Source organism: Mixophyes fleayi, chromosome 4 (assembly GCF_038048845.1).
Source record: "Mixophyes fleayi isolate aMixFle1 chromosome 4, aMixFle1.hap1, whole genome shotgun sequence".
Lineage (NCBI taxonomy): Eukaryota > Metazoa > Chordata > Amphibia > Anura > Limnodynastidae > Mixophyes > Mixophyes fleayi.
The window spans coordinates 21,958,809-21,977,986 of NC_134405.1; the positions used below are offsets into that span (position 1 = coordinate 21,958,809).

At 38.5% G+C, this 19,178-nt stretch overlaps 1 protein-coding gene across 1 annotated transcript; it reads right to left on the reverse strand.

The window, feature by feature from the left end:
- Nucleotides 1-387: 387 nt before the first annotated feature.
- On the reverse strand, nucleotides 388-18,850 carry LOC142150539 (extracellular calcium-sensing receptor-like). Its single transcript, XM_075205736.1, has 6 exons — nucleotides 18,663-18,850; nucleotides 14,043-14,334; nucleotides 12,313-13,137; nucleotides 8,156-8,402; nucleotides 1,715-1,894; nucleotides 388-1,292 (listed from the first exon to the last, which is right to left on the reverse strand). Exons 1-6 carry the CDS (start codon nucleotides 18,848-18,850, stop codon nucleotides 388-390), a joined length of 2,637 nt encoding a protein of 878 aa, XP_075061837.1.
- Nucleotides 18,851-19,178: the final 328 nt, after the last annotated feature.

The following is a 19,178-nucleotide window of genomic DNA, read 5'->3' on the forward strand; positions in this document are numbered from 1 at the left end:
ATGTAACAATATTGGCAATATTTTCTGGAACAATTTGAAAAAACTATATGTAAACGTGATTTGCAGGAACATGTGCATGTCTAAATATGTACTTGCTAATTTCCATGTCTTTTGGGGGAGAGCTGAGGGGGGTGTCAAAAATATTTTTCAATTACATAATATATGGTAGTGCCCCAGAAATATTGTTGTTTTCATGTGATAATAAGAAAATGTATTATGTGAGAAAATAATTACAAAATGTTTGTGACAATCAGCTCAAAGAGCAATAGAAATATTTTACAATTCAATTCAAATCTTGTTTGTATTATATAAAAACTGGAAATGGGAATTAGAAATTTGATTCTTGAGGATGCTTCAGTCTATAAGTTATTACTCTTAGACTAATGTCTAAGTTTTATCTCTTCTCATGAGATATTCCCTGGAGTTCATGTCGGGTCTGAACACTATGATGAAACATTTAGGAAGAAACATGCAGATCACCAGTGCCCAACTGGATGCCAAGATGGCAAATATTTCCATTGCCACAGTATATTTTCCCTGAGCACTGAGGGAGGCTGGGATAAAAGCCACCCAGACACTGAGGAAGGCCAACATGCTGAAAGTAATAAACTGGGCCTCATTGAAGCTGTCAGGAAGTCTACGAGCCAGGAAGGCAACAATGAAACTAATGGTGGCCAGAAAAAACAGATAACCTAGCATGGTCCAGAAGGCACTGGTGGAGCCCTCATTACACTCAACGATGATGAATCCTGGTTTAGTTTGAATATTGTATTGTGGGAAAGGAGGGGCGACTGACAGCCAAGTTACGCACAAGAGGAATTGTAAAATAGAACAAGTAAAAATAATCATGTAGGACACTTGAGGAGTGGTCCATCTCCTCAAGCTGCTGTCTGGTCTAGTGGCCATGAAAGCAAACACCACCATGATTGTTTTGGCCAAAATACATGAGATACAAAGAGCAGAAACCAGTCCAAAAGCAGCTTGGCGCAGGAGACAGTTCTCACTTTGGGGATAACCAATGAAGAATAAAGAACAGAGGAAACACAAAGACAGGGACACCAACAGAAGGCAACTTAGAGAGTAATTGTTAGCTTTCACTATAGGTGTGTCCTTCCAGTTGATGAATAGCCTTAAAATTAAAATAGTAAGGATGGAGGACAGTACGCTTGATGTTGCCAAAGCTGCTCCTAATGGATCTTCATAGTACAGGTATTCAGTAGTCTTCTGTAGACATTTGGTTTTTTGGAGATTTGGCCACTGATCCCATGGACACTTCAGACAATCAACAGAATCTGAGAGGTATATTAGCTAAATTATTACATTTTGCTTTTTGTATTTTATAAGTGAAGAAATTAAATAATATTATTATAGCAAAATACTTTAGACATGGAAACATCTATATCCATTTATGCTGAATCTTTGCCTTCATCTACTCATGTTTCTCTTGCATATAATAAGTAAAAGGTTTCTACAGAATACATTGTCTTCAGTGTTTTCTTCGTATGCCTTTTCTAAACTTTCTAAACTAAATATTTGAATGGTTCCAGGCTATTCTAGTTTTGATAACACATAACTGACTGCATTTTAGAATTAGTCTCATCCATTTTAAAGAACATTATTTTTAAGAACGACATAAGATTTCTCAAAATCTCAAAGACAGTATAACTTCTTATATCTCTATTTTCTAATAATTTATCAGAAATCCCTCACTTACCTGTCTGGTTAGATATTTCTCCTTGTAGACAGGGGACACATTCAAAACAACACGCAGGTTCTCCTTTTATAGCAGCCTTCCTGAAACCTGGGAGACAGCTCTCACTGCAGACTGACCGAGGTATCTGGTGATTGGAAAATTGGTTTACATTTCGTTTTTGAAAGGAAATATCACAAAAGTCTGTATGTCCTTAATGTGCCTTTACTGTGTCTCCAGATAAAGACTTCATAAAGGCATGTGTATTTCAATACCACTAACATAACTTGCTTTGGTGACTATCTTTATTAGAGACATATGAATGTGTATGTATGTACACCTTTGATATTTATTACTGTTGTTATATTTAGAAAGGTTGGAACCCTTTCAAGTGCACATATTGGGTGACAATCCTCTGTGGAGCGCTGTCAGTACTCAATCGAAATTTTATAGTATCTTTTATATTACTCAACATGCACACACATATCTATATAAGGCAGTTCACAAATAACTGCAGATAATGGCAGGCAGTGACATTTTTGGATCATTGTCAGACACGCTAGTAATTTACACAAATTGTGAAATATTTGGCTGATTAGCATCAAACATGATTTTGCTATTCTCTCTCCATTTTCATAGTTTATTACTCTCTTACCCTGCTACATATTCTCAAATACCACAATGTTTTACATATTGTTTTAATCACTATCTTGCCATGGCATTATCCTTAGAGCTATAAAATCTGTACCCCCTGCATCAAACACCTTTAGCCATATTAACCCCTCACCACCTCATTACCACTCATTAACGTATTTATTATCATTCCGCCATAATTGTAAAATCCTCACCTCTTTACCACAAATTAAACACCCTTTAAATGTTACAATCATCACTTACTGCTCTCTTTTCTTTACAGGAGCTAGTGATATATCCCAAAATCCATCCCCTCCTCCCACCAACACACCTTCCATACCTGCCTCACTATATAGAAATCCAGCAAACAACAAACATTCACTTCTTTTCCATTACTTTCACAATTATTTTAATACGTCATATAGAATGCATGATCTGTTTGTAACACACTAACCTCCACTCATGGCCTCTTCCGCTAAACCTCAACATTAATGGTAATAATTAAAGCATGGCTCACACATACCTGCTCACCTGTAATCCTCTCACATTGTAGTCTTCACTTCACCCACATCTCCAGGCCTGGAAGCAGATTGGAGGCATTGTGGGCTCCTGTTTCCCCCCATGTTGAACATATCTAGTTCTACCAAATGTTTCATCCCTTAGTTTCCTATTTTATACATTTTATTTGAATGTTGCTTTGATCTATTTTTCTCCTGGGTCACACCAGCAATCTCTTCAACATATCTCTGCATTCCATGTGATTTTAACATTCACATTGATTTCCACATTCACCTTATGCCTCCAAATTACCTCCTCTTTCTGCCTCTCCCAGTAGACTGACTCTTCTACTCATCCTGATGACTTCCTTGATCTAGTTTCTCCAGATTTTGTTCTGTTTCTGCTTACTTTGACACTCTTTTCCTTCTACTATCACTTGTAAGATATTGTCCACACTCTGCTGTCAATACAGTGTCTCACATCCGAGGAAATTTCAGATCTTTTAGTTTTCAACAACTTCCCAACTCCCTGCAGCAATTGCTCTCTAAAATGTCTACCTTTTCCTCATCTGATCTTCAAAAATATTCTTGCTTGAAATAACTTTGGAATCTCACACTTCTAAAGACTTCCTTAAATAAAGCGATGACTACCATTCCTATTTAAATTGCTTTGGACACTTCTGAAGTAACATATTTCTAATCTCCCATCTCTCCTCAGTCTTTGAATCTTAAATACATCTTTAATACATTTAAACATTTTCTCAACATTTCCCAAATTATTCCCATCTACTACAATCAAGGTCAAAGATCTTGAATCATACATCATGAACAAGATTGACAAGATCTTGCATATAATGGCTTCCTCTTCCCTGACCAACAACTTGCTCAATTTCTTTCCTACACTCTTTGGCCCATCCTTTTCATTTGATCTTATAAATGAAGAATAATTATCTACTGTTTCCTTCTACTACACTGCCACCTGTCCACTTAACTCTATGCCCTCACAATTCAGCCACTGACTGCCTCCTGTGCTCATCCTAGCTTTTTCTAAAATCTGCACACCCTCTGCCTCTCCTTCTCCCTCACCCTCACACTCTCCCTCTCATTCACCCTCTCTCCCTCTTTCTCAGTCTCTCTTTCCACTGGTGTCATTATTCGGCTAATACTTCTATTCTGCCAAAAAAAAAAAAAAATGGTCCAAGCTCTCTCTTAGGTTAAAATTAACCAATGGCTGTAAAGGGAGCACTCCCACTAACCAATAATACAATATTTATAAAAGTGTAAATAAATATCATTAAAAAATGTTCATACATTCTAAATACAAGTTAATTTCTTCCATGAAAATTCATATATTGAATGCACTTATAGAAAACTGAAGTAATCCTCCTTGAAAAATGGTCCTGGTAATAGTCTCCAATTTTATGTGTGTCTCCAAATATAACCCTTCAATTACTCTTAGAATAGCCTTTAGATTCAGTTTTATATAAAATAGATGCTTACAGTATATATTGGGATGTTATGCTTCCCCCAATATTTATCTTTCTCTTAGATTACCATCCCATCTCTCAACTCCAATGCCACTTTAAGATTCTTGAGAGGCTTTTCTACACTTACCCTATATTATTTGTTTCCTTACTCAACCTATTGGACCCTCATCAATCAAGCTTTAGTCACCAACTCTGCACTGACTAACTTAGTGAATGATTTGATCGCTGATAAATCTAAAAGACACTATGTGCTTCTTGTTCTCCTGGATCTCTCTGTTGCATTTGATAATGATGACCACTAAATTCTCATACAAACACCATATTCCCTAGATTTTCAGGAACTGCCCTAACCTAGTTTTCATACTTATCAAATCGCTCATTAGTGTTTGCTTCTCTAGCTCCACCTCCTCTCAATTTTCTATCAATTTAGTAGCAGAAAGATCATTCTAGGGGTAAATGTATCAAGTTACGAGTTTCTGGCAGGTTTTAAAAGTGGAGATGTTGCCTATAGCAACCAATCAGATTCTAGTAATCATTTATTTAGAACATTCTACAAAATGACAGCTAGAATCTGATTGGTTGCTCCACATCTCCACTTTTCAAACCCACTGGAAACTCTCAGCTTGATACATTTATTCCCTACATGCTTATTCTTTGTTAACTATTCCAACTCTCTTAGAACACCAATATCCTCTTAGGATCTGTCTCCATCTGTGCTGCCCTGTGTTACTGAATATCTTTCTGAAATTTTATCTTGAAACCTCAAACTCATATTTCTGAGTTTATACTGTTTTCAACCAAAGAAACCTAACTTCTCTCTTTCTGTTGACAACACAACTATAAACCCTTCTCATCAAGATGACTGACTAGATGTCATTGTTGACTCAGAATTGTCCTATGATCTCAACGTCCAAGCTGTATTCAAATATTGATTAAAACATGTACTGTAAAAATATGCACATTTCTTACACAAAACACTCATTGTGGCTTATGAAAAGTTGATCGCAAATTGTTTGTAATTGTTTGTTTAAAAAATTTCAACCCAAAATAGGATATTTCTACATCTCAAGAAGTGACTGGTTCTGCACTGACAAGATGTGCTTCTGTTTTATGCTAAGTCATCATCAGCACGTGTTGCATCTGCCCTCTAGCAGTTGCAACATAGATGCGTCCTAACAAGCATATATATGCATGGATGCACCCAGGGGGCGTTTCTTAGTGTCTGGATACCCCCTCTCCCAGCTTGGGGCATTGTATGTTTGAAGTAGATGACCCTGCCCCTGGGAAAAGACACTATACAGCTTCTGTCTGCAGCTTCTGTGCTCCGCCCCTTCCTCTCCCACTGACAGCATGTGTGTGTCTCCTACATGCAGCTGCAGGATGCCAGAGTAACAGCACTGGATGAGGAAGGTGAGTTAGTAAGTTAGTGAGTGAGTGTGTTCTCGTGTAAAAGTAGTGAACCTTTGTTAAAAGTGTACTGATGTCAGTGTGGTGAACCTGTGCTAACAATGTCCTCATGTCAGTGTGGTGAAACAGAGTTAAAAATGGAGTCTGGTTTGGAGGTGCTTTTAATAAAGTGTGGGGGAGTATTTTATGTGATGTGAGTGAATTGTGAAATATTTATTTCATAGTAGGGTGAGAATGGGAGTTTTAATTTATTGGTGGGGTGATGGTGGGGGATAATTAATTTAATAGTAGGGTTATGGCGGACTAATTATAGGTGAGATGATGGGACTATTCATTTACTGCTGGGGTGGTTTTGGTGCTATTAATTGAATGGGTGGCTGAGGTTGAGGAGTAGTTTTGCTATTTCTTAAAAGTGAAGGCTACTGTGTTCACTCATTGCTTGGATTTCTATATTATGTATCTGTCCTTTCTCCAATCAGGAACCCAACTTTCCAGGTGCTAGACAACCAGCAACTGGATTTAGGGGATGAGCAGGAGCAGTAAGTAGTGAAAGCAGCAAAAACAGATAGCAGAGACGAGGACAGTCTGCCAAATGTCCTAATTCCCACTTAGTCAGGATTTTTTTCCAACTGTAAGGACAATTGGGACAAATGTCCCGCTTCACGATGCTCTGCTCATGAGAGCAACGTGCACCTAACAGAAGTGCACGTATATGCTGGGGAAAGGAAGAGTTGGACAGCTGCCAAGCACTGTCTAAAATTATAGCAATGCCCCCATGCATGTTGGTAATGTCCACTGGTGGCGTGGTGTGGATACCCCGCTCTTCAAATCCTGCATATTTCTGCATGAGTCATGTTGCATGAACATGCCATTACTGTACTCAATCTGCATTTAAATGCCTTTTCCCTTCCCTGTTTTTTGCCTCCCCAGTCGCAAGGAAGATGTGAGCAGTCTGCATTAGCACATATGTTTCCATTCGATTTGTATGCATCTGCAGTGTGAATTTCTCATCTGACACTATGCAAACTCATATAAGTTCAACTTGACATCAGGCCCATGATGTCCATCATTGAATATTGCAATTCCCTTCTTTCTGGTTTTCCATTAGCCAGACTTCAATTTCTACAATCAATACTGAATATAGCGGCTAGACTTATATTCCTTGCAAAATGTCCGTACACTGGTCACTTGCATTTCACTAAATTCAATATAAAATATTTCTACTAACATACAAGTGCAAAAACAAAACTGCACCAACATACATCTCTCTTCTTTCAAAATATCTCTAAACTGGACCTCTCCACACTGTTCAAGAGCTATGTGTCCCATCCACACTCATTAGTTGCTCCAACTTACTGACTTTTCTCTGTGATGCACCAATTCCATTTAATTCCCTCTCTCGTACAAGTTTACTGTAACCTCTTCAGATAAGCTAATTAAACTCCTTTTCCCATTGCAATCTGGCTAAACCAGTACATAAAAGTAGCATTTAACCACATGTATCAAACACCTAGGGGTAAATGTATTATGGTGCGTTTTTTTCATCTAGCCGGAAATCAGCGAGATGACAGCTAAAATTTAAAGCGGCACTGCCTTGTAAAGGCAAGTTTCCCTTTACAAGGCAGCGCCACTTTAAATTTGAGCTGTCATCTCGCTGATTTCCGGCGAGATGAAAAATTTGCACCATAATACATTTACCCCCTAATCTCCTATTGATTGTAGGTTTATGAGCAGGGGGGCCCTCTTACCTCTTTAACTGTGTGTTAATACCAAGGGCTAGATTTACTAAACTGCGGGTTTGAAAAAGTGGAGATGTTGCCTATAGCAACCAATCAGATTCTAGTTATCATTTATTTAGTGCATTCTACAAAATGACAGCTAGAATATGATTGGTTGCCATAGGCAACATCTCCACTTTTTCAAACCCGCAGTTTAGTAAATATACCCCCAAGTCTTGTTTAATTTCATGGGTTTATCCCAATTGTAATGCACTGCTGAATATGCTGGTGCAATGTAAATCAATGTTAATAAATAGTGCTACCACTGTTATTCATGTCTACAGACTGTTTATGAGAGAAGATCTCATAGGAAGATAATAGATAATGGAATTGTGGGAAAGAGACACAAGAATGGCTCTCTAGAATGTAATAAGTCCTGCAAACAACCAAATAAAATGATGATCTCATATTTATACACCATTATTTATTTGCTATTTCAAATCATATTAACTTAGTGTTCCTTGGAATTATGTTCCAGAGATGATAGATTTTTATGCATTATTTATATACATGAGACAGAGGTTGGTCTTATCTACTGTACATTTATGACATATAGCAGAACAAATTCATTACAAAAATCACTTATATCAATTCTCATAACACAATAGCTTATTTAAAAAACCCTACTTCTTCTCAATAGTGCACTTAATAATGAATACTGACAATCTTTACAAGGTCCCACCTCTTTATCTCCCATAGCCCACAATAAATGGCTTGAATTAATGTTGAGAAATTGACCAGAAGATGCTGCGAAATCATAACTGCCGACCTTGACCTGTCCCATAGTCCCTTCTTGTGTCAGCTGCCAGTTCACAATGTCATAGACTCCAGGGATGCCTCCATTTTCATCAAAATAAATGTCGCTTCCGCTGCTCAGTGTGACTCTCACATTCCTTATATAATGCAGGAGCTGTAAATTAGATATTGAATTAGTTTGTTTTATAACTTGAAACCATGTTTTACTTTGAAATGGTGTATAGTGAAGTGTATCTGTGTATCAGTGTCTGTGTGTCTGCGTGTGTGATTGTATATCTGTGTGTATCTGTGCGTGGGCTTCCTCCAGGTGCTCCGGTTTCCTCCCACACTCCAAGAACATACTATTAGGTTAATTGGCTGCTATCAAAATTGACCCTAGTCTCTCTCTCTCTCTCTGTCTGTCTGTCTGTGTGTGTATGTGTGTATTAGGGAATTTAGACTGTAAGCTCCAATGGGGCAGGGACTGATGTGAGTTCTATGTTCAGTGCTGCGGAATCAGTGGCGCTATATAAATAAATGGTGATGATGATGTAATCTTTGACTAGTACATTTCCTGTATATTTTATGCACTTGAATATATCAAAGTATCATTAGCTCTATTTCCAGTCTACTTTATGTATAAACCAACGCAGATCACATTATTAATTTATTTTTAATACATTGCACAGCTACTCAAGGAAGCAGTACACACTGCATAGATCTCTTATGATTGCAATAACGAAAATAAGGAGCATTGCTAATCCTTTAATTGTTTAATTTTAGCAATATGTGTCTGTAGGATAATATTATTCATCAGTAATGTCACACCCCCGCCTCTAGTGTTGCGCCCCCACACCCTACTGCTTATTGAGTTTTTTAGTTGCCCCATAACCATTGCTGCTCTAGGTAACCGCATAGGTTTGACTTAATGTTTACTTTATGGCTCATCTTTTTTTTCACAGTTGATGTATCACACACAGGTAGAACCTTTGCATATATTACATTTACTTCTGCCACAGCAGTTTAACGATAATGTGCTGGTCGATTAGTAGATGAACCCAAGTGCCTGATGGTCAGGAAATATCAAGCTTTTGTCCACTAAAATGGGTTAATAACATTGCTTGGCTTTACAATTATTGTATTGCATTGTCTTTGCCATTGTACTTCCGTAATATTTCTGTGCCAAATGACTGACTTGCTGTTGTTTTACCACTTCCATTAAATTTTTACTCTTATGCCAACCTTGCCACCATCCAGGATTCTACACTACCTGGTCCTAGACACTCTCATGGCATCTGCACTTCTAGACCCATGCAACATCCTTGGAGTATGCCAAAAAGGCCTCTGCACTCTCTCGTCCATCTAGTACCACATAGGTTCTGGCACCATGAATATTATTATTATTATTGATATTATTCTTTATTTATAAAGCACCACAAGGGCGCCACATCACCGTACAGAAACCACACATCAAAACAGTACATAGCATTACAGGACAATACAATAAACACAGCTATGGCAATAAGGTAAAAGGGGTATACTAAGACTGGAAAAGCAAAGCAGAGGAGGCATAATCTAGGCCTGTTTATACCTATTTTTCCTATTTGCTTCTTTGCCACTCAGCGCCCCCTACCTTTAGAATATAAGCTCTCATGGGCAGGTTGGGATGTGCTCTGTTGAAGGGGTCGTGGCCACACGGTGTTGGGAGCGTGGCCATCATCGGCCGTGGCTGCACCTCTTTACACATAACATTATGGGGGAATTCAATTAGCCACGAAAAGTCTCCAGGACACTAAGACACTTCGCAGCAATGTGTATGGCAGGATGTCCACACACCACATTGCCGCAATTGAATTCCCTCCTTGCGTATTAAAATGGCGTTGCTCTCATCTACTTGTTATTGCAGGTTTCACAAAATAATAGAAGAAAAATAATTAATTACCGGACTGTGGGACCGGCCCCAGGGTAATTTGTACCCGCTCTCCCTCCTTTTCGGCGCCCCTTTATGTAGGGGAGTAATGAAGAGGGTAACTGAGGATTTGTGTACAGATGTTTTTATTTCAATTGAAAGGGCTAGATTTACTAAGCTGCGGGTTTAAAAAAGTGGGGATGTTGCCTATAGCAACCAATCAGATGCTAGCTTTCATTTATTTAGTACCTTCTACAAAATGATAGCTAGAATCTGATTGGTTGCTATAGGCAACATATGTTTTAACTCATATGTTTGTTCCCCAAGTGCAAGCATGCCCTGGCAGACATTGGTATGCCGATGCTTGTTGGACTATAAGCACTGGAATGCTCAGAACCTTAATAGCAGCCTGGGCATGCTGGGACCTTCAGTACACCAGAGACATTTTTTTTACATTAATTAAATTACTATAACCCCACATACATTGGCAAGGGAAGAGCTCTAGTGCCTTCAGCATGAAGGCTGGGTACCCCTAGGGGATGCGTATTTTTTTGTGTGTACCCATTCTCTGTAGGGAAAACAACCCCGTGCTGACCAGCTTTTTTGTCACTATGGCAGGGTGTCCCCATGCTGCACCAATGCTATAATGCCTGGAGTCTCTGGCTGCCAAAACATGGAAATAGTAAATTTGGGGGCACCACACATTTGTTCCCACCAATTTTGCTCATAGCAGCACTAGGGTTAGTTAAAAGCTGTTTTGGGGGAAAACGCTTTTTTAAAAAATATTTACTTTTTTTTTTACTGATTGAAAGTCGTGCCTTTTTAAATCTAACCTTTTATGTTGAGAATATGACTGTTAAATTTACAACCTCTCGACTTTCACAATGCTGACATTTTAACCCTGTTGACCCAATGAACATATTGACATTCTGGATGTCAACCTTTTAATCGTGTCCACATTCTGACTGTCAATATTGTGGTGTCAATATTCTGAATGTCAGAATATTCAGTGTCGACATGTAGGACCCAACCCGACTGTCATACATAGAGGGGAGGAGGAGAGAATGTCACTTGCTGAGAGGTGGGAAAAGGAGGTGGACTATCACAATGCTAAGGGGTGGGAGGGGAGAAGACAGTCACACACAGAGTGGAAGGAGTAGGTAGAATGTCTATTGCTGAGGGGCGGGAAAGGGGATTTAGTCTGTCACATGCTGAGGGTAGGGATAGGTCTGGAGACTATTACAGGTTGAAGGAAGGTAAGAGGGCCTGTCATAAACCTTAAAATATATAAAGCACATAAAACACCCACATATACAAATAAAAAAGAATGATTGGAGTTTAAATGTCCATTTGCTACCAGCTTCAGACCCTGTAAGGGCATCTGACAAAAGGAGAACAAATAGGTGTGTTATTCCTGACAACAGTGTTGTGACTCAGGTAGCAGTAGAGACAAACACTTTGGCCAGGAGTATGGGACATAAAACCAAATATGTCTCACAGCTGGTGGACAGTTGCATAATATGCTTCTGCACCTATCCCTTCTCAGGTCTACACCATGCTACACCAGTCCATATAGTGACATAGTCAGAAAACTGACACAAAGCTTGAATTGTCTGTTGCTGAAATTCAGGTGACAGTCAAACACCCACAGTAAATGACAAAAATGTAGGAAAGTCAAATTAGTAAGAGCAGCATCTGTAAATACACAATAAGGCACCTGATCTAACATGCCCCTTGTTTTGATTAAAGGAATGGTGGACCTTCAAATCCAAGACTTTAACACAGATATTAAATTCTACTCACCAAAATACACCTTAATAGACAAAGTAAACAATCACATATAGGGACTTGAAACTATCTGTCACAAGGGAATGAAAATCTACTCTTACTGCTAATTTTCCTGCCCTAACAATTATATCCGGCTGCCTGGATGATGCCCTGACAGAGACACTCAAAGTAGGTTGCATACAGATGTTTTTTGCCCTTTATAAGAATGTAAAATATAAAATGTAAAAATGTGTGTTTCAAAGAAGATAATGATTAGCTTTACGCATTATAGAAGATACAATCTTCCATTCTATGATCAATGAGAAAAACACCCAGTACCTTCAGAGGTGAATAGCAGAAACAGTTAAATCTAAACACAAACACAATTTAAACTCTAACATAACTTTACCTGCCATGGCTTAAAATGCATAATGTCTTTACAGCTCACATAAGAAAATGTTCCTTCTCTTGGTTTGCAGTTTTGCATGTCTTCTAATGCTTTGGCCACAACATGTACTGCAGCATAAAAACCATGAGAAAAGCTTAAGCTGTTGGTGTAGATGTAGCTGTTCTTGATGCTGTCTATACTCTCTGCTCCTGTGCACTCCTTCACTGTGGGATCCAAAGAACCAGTAATGTTTTTCTGATACAGAAACTTACAATTGAAAAGTTTCTCCCAATATAAGTTCACCCAGGACTCTTCCAAAGCAGGTTGGACCTTGTTGAGGTAGTCACTGAATCCTGGAATCTCTCTATTGTTAATAAATAAACCAATGGACCCGGATAACATCTGAGAAAAGCTTTTACCGAAGAACAAATTAGACATTGACCAACCAGCATTGGAGACAAAAATCTTCCCTTTGATTTTCTGTTTCAACATTTCACTCATAATAGGAACCAAATCAACATCGGTAGAGAAGATAATGACAACCTTAACAGTCGAGTCTTTAATAACCTTAACTATATGGGGAGCATTGTGGTCTGGTTGAGATAAACAAATATATTCAGTGAAGGCCACACATGCTCCAGCTTTTATTATCTCTTGTCTGATTGGCTGAATTCCCTGTAGACCATAATCATTTTCCACAGCCAACAGACCAACCCAGGTCCAACCAAAGTGCAAAATAAGCTTAGCCAGTCCTATAGACTGTTCCTTATCACTGGGAACAGTCCTGACAAAGGAGGGAAATCTGATTTGATTACTAAGTATAGAGATACTTGATGATGCACTGATCTGGAAAAATAAAGAAAATTACACATAAGTACATTAACAGCATGATTTTGCATTCTTCACGACTGAAAACATTAAAGCGGGTGAAATTGGTATGCTCCAAACTCTTACACAGAGTGTATGAATGAACCTATATGGTCTCAGAGAACTATATGCCCAGGACAACTAGTAAAAAGTTTCATGTACGTCTCAAAATAAACTTGCTCCATTAGTACATGCTTCTTTTATTTCATTCTACAAATTATGCTTTTTATGGTATAATAATTATTTAACATTTTAGTCAAACACTGTATTATTGTAATTAGACAACCAAATCAATTATACTGTAAAATGTAATTAAAGACTCGGATAGATTGAGGGATATCCCTGAAAGACAGTGGGGGTCTGATTCATTAAGGAAAGTAAGGCAAAATAAAAAGAGTACATTTTCTCCGGGGCAAACCATTTTACAATGCAAGGGGTGAAATTGAATTTATAATTTTGCATATAAGTTAAATACTGGCTGTTTTTTTCATGTAACACACAAAAACTTGATAGCTTTATTTTCACACTGAAATGTAAACTTGATCTATGACATGCCCTACCCAACTACAAATATGTTCCCACATATTAAGTTTACCTCACCCTTCAATGCAACATGGTTTTGCCAAGGTGCAAAGTTACTCCTTTTTTTGCTTCACTTTTCTTAATGAATCAGGACATTTGTGTGAATAAAATGCTTTTATGCACTACAGTATATGGTGCAGAATATATAGGCAGAATAAATAGTTTTTTTCTGTTATTCTACAGTCTTAACCAAGAAAATCTGTTACCCTTATTCTTAAAACTAATTTAAATACAAGGCAATGTATATTCTTAATTATGTTACAAACTTGCTATTACAGGTCATTTAATTAAAATCTTCTTACCTGAGGGTATCTGAAGAGCCCCAAAATATTTGCCAAGATTATTGAGTTTGTGGAAAAGGAAGATCCTATAACAGCACTGAAGATTGGTTGTCCACGACACCTGTAATTGGGGATGGCCGTGCTGGATTCAGTTAACAAATGTAAAGCTCCTTGTACTTCATAGTGAGGCACATTACATGTTTTATACACCTGTAACCCTAATGTAATGTTTCCGAGAACAATGGGGTTCATATTAATCTCTTCTACAGCAAATGTTGTGGCTAGAAGATCTTGGTAGGAATCCAACCAGAATCTTAAGGAAGGATGGAAATAAATACAAGACAGTGTAAGTAAAAATAATTAAGTAGACAGAAAAAGTAACAAAATATCAAATGAGTAACCAAGTAGGAACAATATGAATGAACCCCTGTCCTAATGGAATATTGCTCTGAATCTCTATAAAAAAAAAATCTTGGTACTGAGAAAAACATTCAACATTTTCACTGGAAGAATTATTAATTTTATTATTATTTTAATATTTGAACCTTAAGAAGAAATCTAAACTGCAGTAAAACTTTAAGAACCAATCTAACAGATCATATAATGTTTAGAGGATTATTTACGAATCACAATCTTCCATGAGTAGATGAGAGATGAGCATATCAGATAAGACAAATTCTGCAGTAAGATGCAACTGAATACAGGTAGAACTCTGAAGCTCCCACCTCAAACTCTGTCACAATCATTGTTTTTCTTCTCCTCCCCTTTCAAATGTGAACCAGTTGCAAAATTATTTTTAAGCTCTCATTTAACCTCAACCTTCGGACAATAACAGAAACATTGCTCACAGAATCAGACACTGCCTCACCTGCAGCTCTTTTGCATGGTGGCCTCCCTTTTTGCACACACACCTCCAGACCGGGAAGCAGACAAGGAGGTAGGGTTGAACTACTCATCTCCCCACATTGCACATTCACAATTCTACCAAATGTCCCATCACTCACATTCACATCTTTTGAAGTACATGGTATTCAGATGTTCAAATAATTTTCCATGAGTGTTGCTGTGATCTATCACCCCCCCCCCCCCCCCCTGGATGCACCAGCAATTAATTGAACATTTCTCTGCCTGGTTCCCTCATTCTTTTCTTACGATATCCCAAACATCATCATCGGGGATTTTAACAACCCCATTGATAATCCACACTCTACTTGTGCTTCAAAACTACTCTCTCTAACTTTCCCCCTTAGCCTCTCCCAGTGGTCTGACTCATCTACTTATCGGGATGGCCACTGCCTTGATCTTGTTTTCTCTAGACTAATGCTCAGTTTCTAATTTCCTTAACACTCCTTTCCCCCTCTCGAATAATCACCTCTTCAGCTACAAGCTGTCCCCCAGTTCTTTAACCTTTCTGTTGTCAAATTTGAAAAAAGCCTACTCATACCCGGTTAAATATTTCAACAGTTGTCGAGTTCTCTCCCCAATTTACAGTATGCAAACATATATTTCACACGAAACACTGCAAAGCTTTAATTCATCATCTCTTGCATTGACATTTTCAAACCATCCTTACTGATTTTCCTCTTACAATCTATTTTGCAGGCAGTGGCTAGATTTCTTTTCCATGCAATTCACTTATCCACTGCTGAGCAGCTCTGTCAGTCTCTAGATAGGTTGCCTGTTTATTATGGAATCCAATAGAAAACACTTCTACTAACATACAAGGCCGTCAAGAAAACTGCACCAACATACATCAATCAGTCACAACATTAGAACCAATGCCAAGTGAAGAGAATAACATTTATTGTCTTCTTACAATGGCACCTGTAATGGGGTCAGATATATTAGGCAGCAAGTTAGTTCTTGAAGTTGATGTGTTGGAAGTAGGAATAATGGGCAAGCGTAAGGATCTGAGCGACTTTCACAAGGGCCAAACTGTGATGGCTAGACGACTGGATAAGTGTATGTCCAAAATGGTAGGTCTTGTGGAGTGTTCCTATGTTCCCAGTATGCTGTGGTTAGTACCTACCAAAAGTGGTCCAAAGAAGGACAACCGTTGAACTGGTGACAAGATCATGGCTGTCCAAGGCTCTTGGATGTACGTGGGATGCAAAGGGTACCCTGTCTGATCCAATCGCACAGAAGAGCTGTAGCACAAATTACTGAAAAAGTTAATGCTGTCTATGCTAGAAAGGTATCAGAACACACAGTGCATTACAGCTTGTTGCATATGGGGCTGTGTAGCCGCAGACCAGTCAGAGTGCTCATGCTGACCCCTGTTCACTGCCGAAAGTGGCTACATGGACACATGAGTGCCAGAACTGGACCATGAAGCAATGGAAGACGATGGCTTGGTCTGATTGATCATGTTTTCTTCAACATCATGTGGACGGCCGGGTATGTGTGAATCATTTACCTGGGGAAGAGATGGCACCAGGATGCACTATGGGATGAAGGCAAGCCAGTGGAAGCAGTTTAATGTTCTGGGCAATGTCCTGGCATTCATGTGCATGATACTTTGACATATAGCACCTAACTAAACATTGTTCCAGACAATGTACACCCATTCATGGCAACTATATTCCCTGGTGGCAGTGGCCTCTTTCAGCAGGACAATATGCCCTGTCACACTGCAAAAATTGTTCATGAATGGTTTTAGGAACTGGGCAAATAGTTCAAAGTGTTGACTTAGCCTCCATATTTCCCAGATCTCAATCTATTTGAGCATCTGTCAGAAGTGCTAGATAAACAAGTCAGAGCCATGGAGGCCACATCTTCCATCTAAAAAGGACTTAAAGGATCTGCTGATAATATCTTGGTACCAGCTACCACACCTTCAGAGGGGTCAGAGATGTTTGGGCGGTTCAAAGGGGACCTACAAAATATTAGGTGGTTTTAAAATATCAGTGTACATCTCTTCACTCCCAACTCAACACCTCCATTCTGCACAAGATATGTGTCTCACATCCACACTGATTACCTGCTCCTGTCCAAGGTTACAGGACTTTGTTCGGGCTATACCCACTTTGTGGAATTTTGCTCCACTGGACTTCAAACCATCAATTGTTCTCTGAAAACCCATCTCTTAAGTCAAGCTTATAAAATTCCTCAACCAACATCTTAAGCTCCCTAAGGCACTCTATTATTACCCTTAACACAGTTCACACAAAACAAACACCCTTCGACTCCATGACCAACATTGCTGTGTGAAGCACTGTTTACCTTTACATTCTGACTACATCAATATGCAAAATGTAGCACTATCAAACTCCTATTCTCCTATAGATTGTAAGCTTGCAAGCAGGGACCTCAGGCGCGGGCTGGCAGAGATCAGCCCGGGGGGCGCACAGGCGGCCGGCCGCCCCCCCGTAAAAGAGAGTAACATATGCCGGCCGGCCGGCAGTAACAGCTGAGGTTCTGAGCGGCCCGGGGGGGTCGATGTCCCCCTGCCCCCCGGCCCAGCCCGCCCCTGAGGGACCTCTTGCCTCTCTGTCTGTCTGTACTACTCAGTAATGTTTTTTTATCGTGTTTGTTCCCAATTGTAAAGTGCTATGGAATATGCTGGCACTATATAAAAAATATTGATGATGATGATGATGTATATGGCATTGTAAAGATTTTCCCCATATGAGCTAGAAATGCCCTTAAATTTTAGTTTGAAGTTATGAGCTCCCTCATTACATCCACAGTATGCTCCCTGACATGGGTAATCTGTCATCCAATCCCCATATGACACCTCTACCAGAACCTCATAATCTTCACATGTGAAACATCTCTAAAATAATTTCCCCTGTTCTCTTACATGCAACAGCTCTAATCTTGTCTTACCTCCAGCAACCTGGTAGCTTTCCTCTCCCATTACAAGATATTAGGTCTACATACTGAAAGAGCTAATATAGCTACCACCTGACATGAATATAGATGAAATGCTGTTCATTACTGAGCTGGACAGAATGCATAAAATAACTGGAGTGAGTGAGTGACAGCTTTGCAGACTGGCAGCGTGGGAATGACTGCACTCTCAGATTACTGACACTGCCCTAAAAATATTGGTGGAGCTTCACCTGCATGCATTGATTGAGGAGTTCAGCAGAATATCGGCGTAACTTTGAACTATTTATTTTGCTTTCTTGGTTAAATTTAATTTTTAGTCTCTTCAGTTGCCTCTCTCTGCTAATACATGTATTAACTCCTTCTCCCATTTAATATGATATTCAAAATACTTTAATTCAAGTTTTACCATTGTTGGTTAAGTTTTAGTATAAAAAAAATATTTAGAATATTAGATCATGGTCTATATTATTATTATTATTATTATTATTATTATTATTAAAATTATTATTATTATTATTATTATTATTATTAAAATTATTATTATTAAAATTATTATTATTATTATTATTATTATAATATAGCTTTAGTATAATTAAGAAGGATTGGCCAGGAATCACACAGGTGAGCCCAGGAGCAAAATAAAAATGATATCCTCATGATTACAGCGCAGGAACAGATGATGACAAAGTGACAGTGGATAAAAATAGCTGAGAATTGTTCCAGTGGTTTTACTATACACAGACATTAATTTCTGTACACATCCTTTACAATCACAGTAGGAGTTACACATCGTTCATCCGTACTTACGGTGCACATTGGATTCTGGGCGGTCTCTCTGTGAAGAAGAGGTTTTTGTAAACTTTATCCATAAAAATAGGTTCCAACACCCCTATCATGATATCTCCAGGTTGTGTTAACCCTTCAAGAGCAGGGACATCCAGTCTACATCTCTGATGCATGGAATATATCAACCGAAAAAGGATAATCATTACCATGGTCCACATTACAGGAGAAAATCTGATCATTTCACACAAATGTATAGATAATTATCTGTAGACACAGATGACATGTTACTTTTACTATTTAATGCCAATACATTGAGGAACATTAAGATATATATACATATTATGAATATTATTATTATTATTATTATCTTTGACTTATTTGGCGTCACAAAGGGTCCGCAGCGCCGTACATTATTTATACAGAAAACAGAACCAAGACACAACATGATGCAAAAATATATACAAACGCAAGTGACAGGGTAAAGCAAATCAGATTATTTCTGGGACAGATAGTGAAAGGGATGGTAGAAATCAGCGA

Bases quoted from the DNA above. Each gene is read 5' to 3' on its own strand.
- LOC142150539 (XM_075205736.1), bottom strand. From the start codon at position 18,850: ATGGTAATGATTATCCTTTTTCGGTTGATATATTCCATGCATCAGAGA. The intron at 8,403-12,312 runs GTAAAGTTATGT...TCTAATTTACAG, and splicing joins TGCATTTTAAGCCATGGCAG to CTCCTGCATTATATAAGGAA. The intron at 1,293-1,714 runs GTAAGTGAGGGA...TATACCTCTCAG, and splicing joins AGAAATATCTAACCAGACAG to ATTCTGTTGATTGTCTGAAG.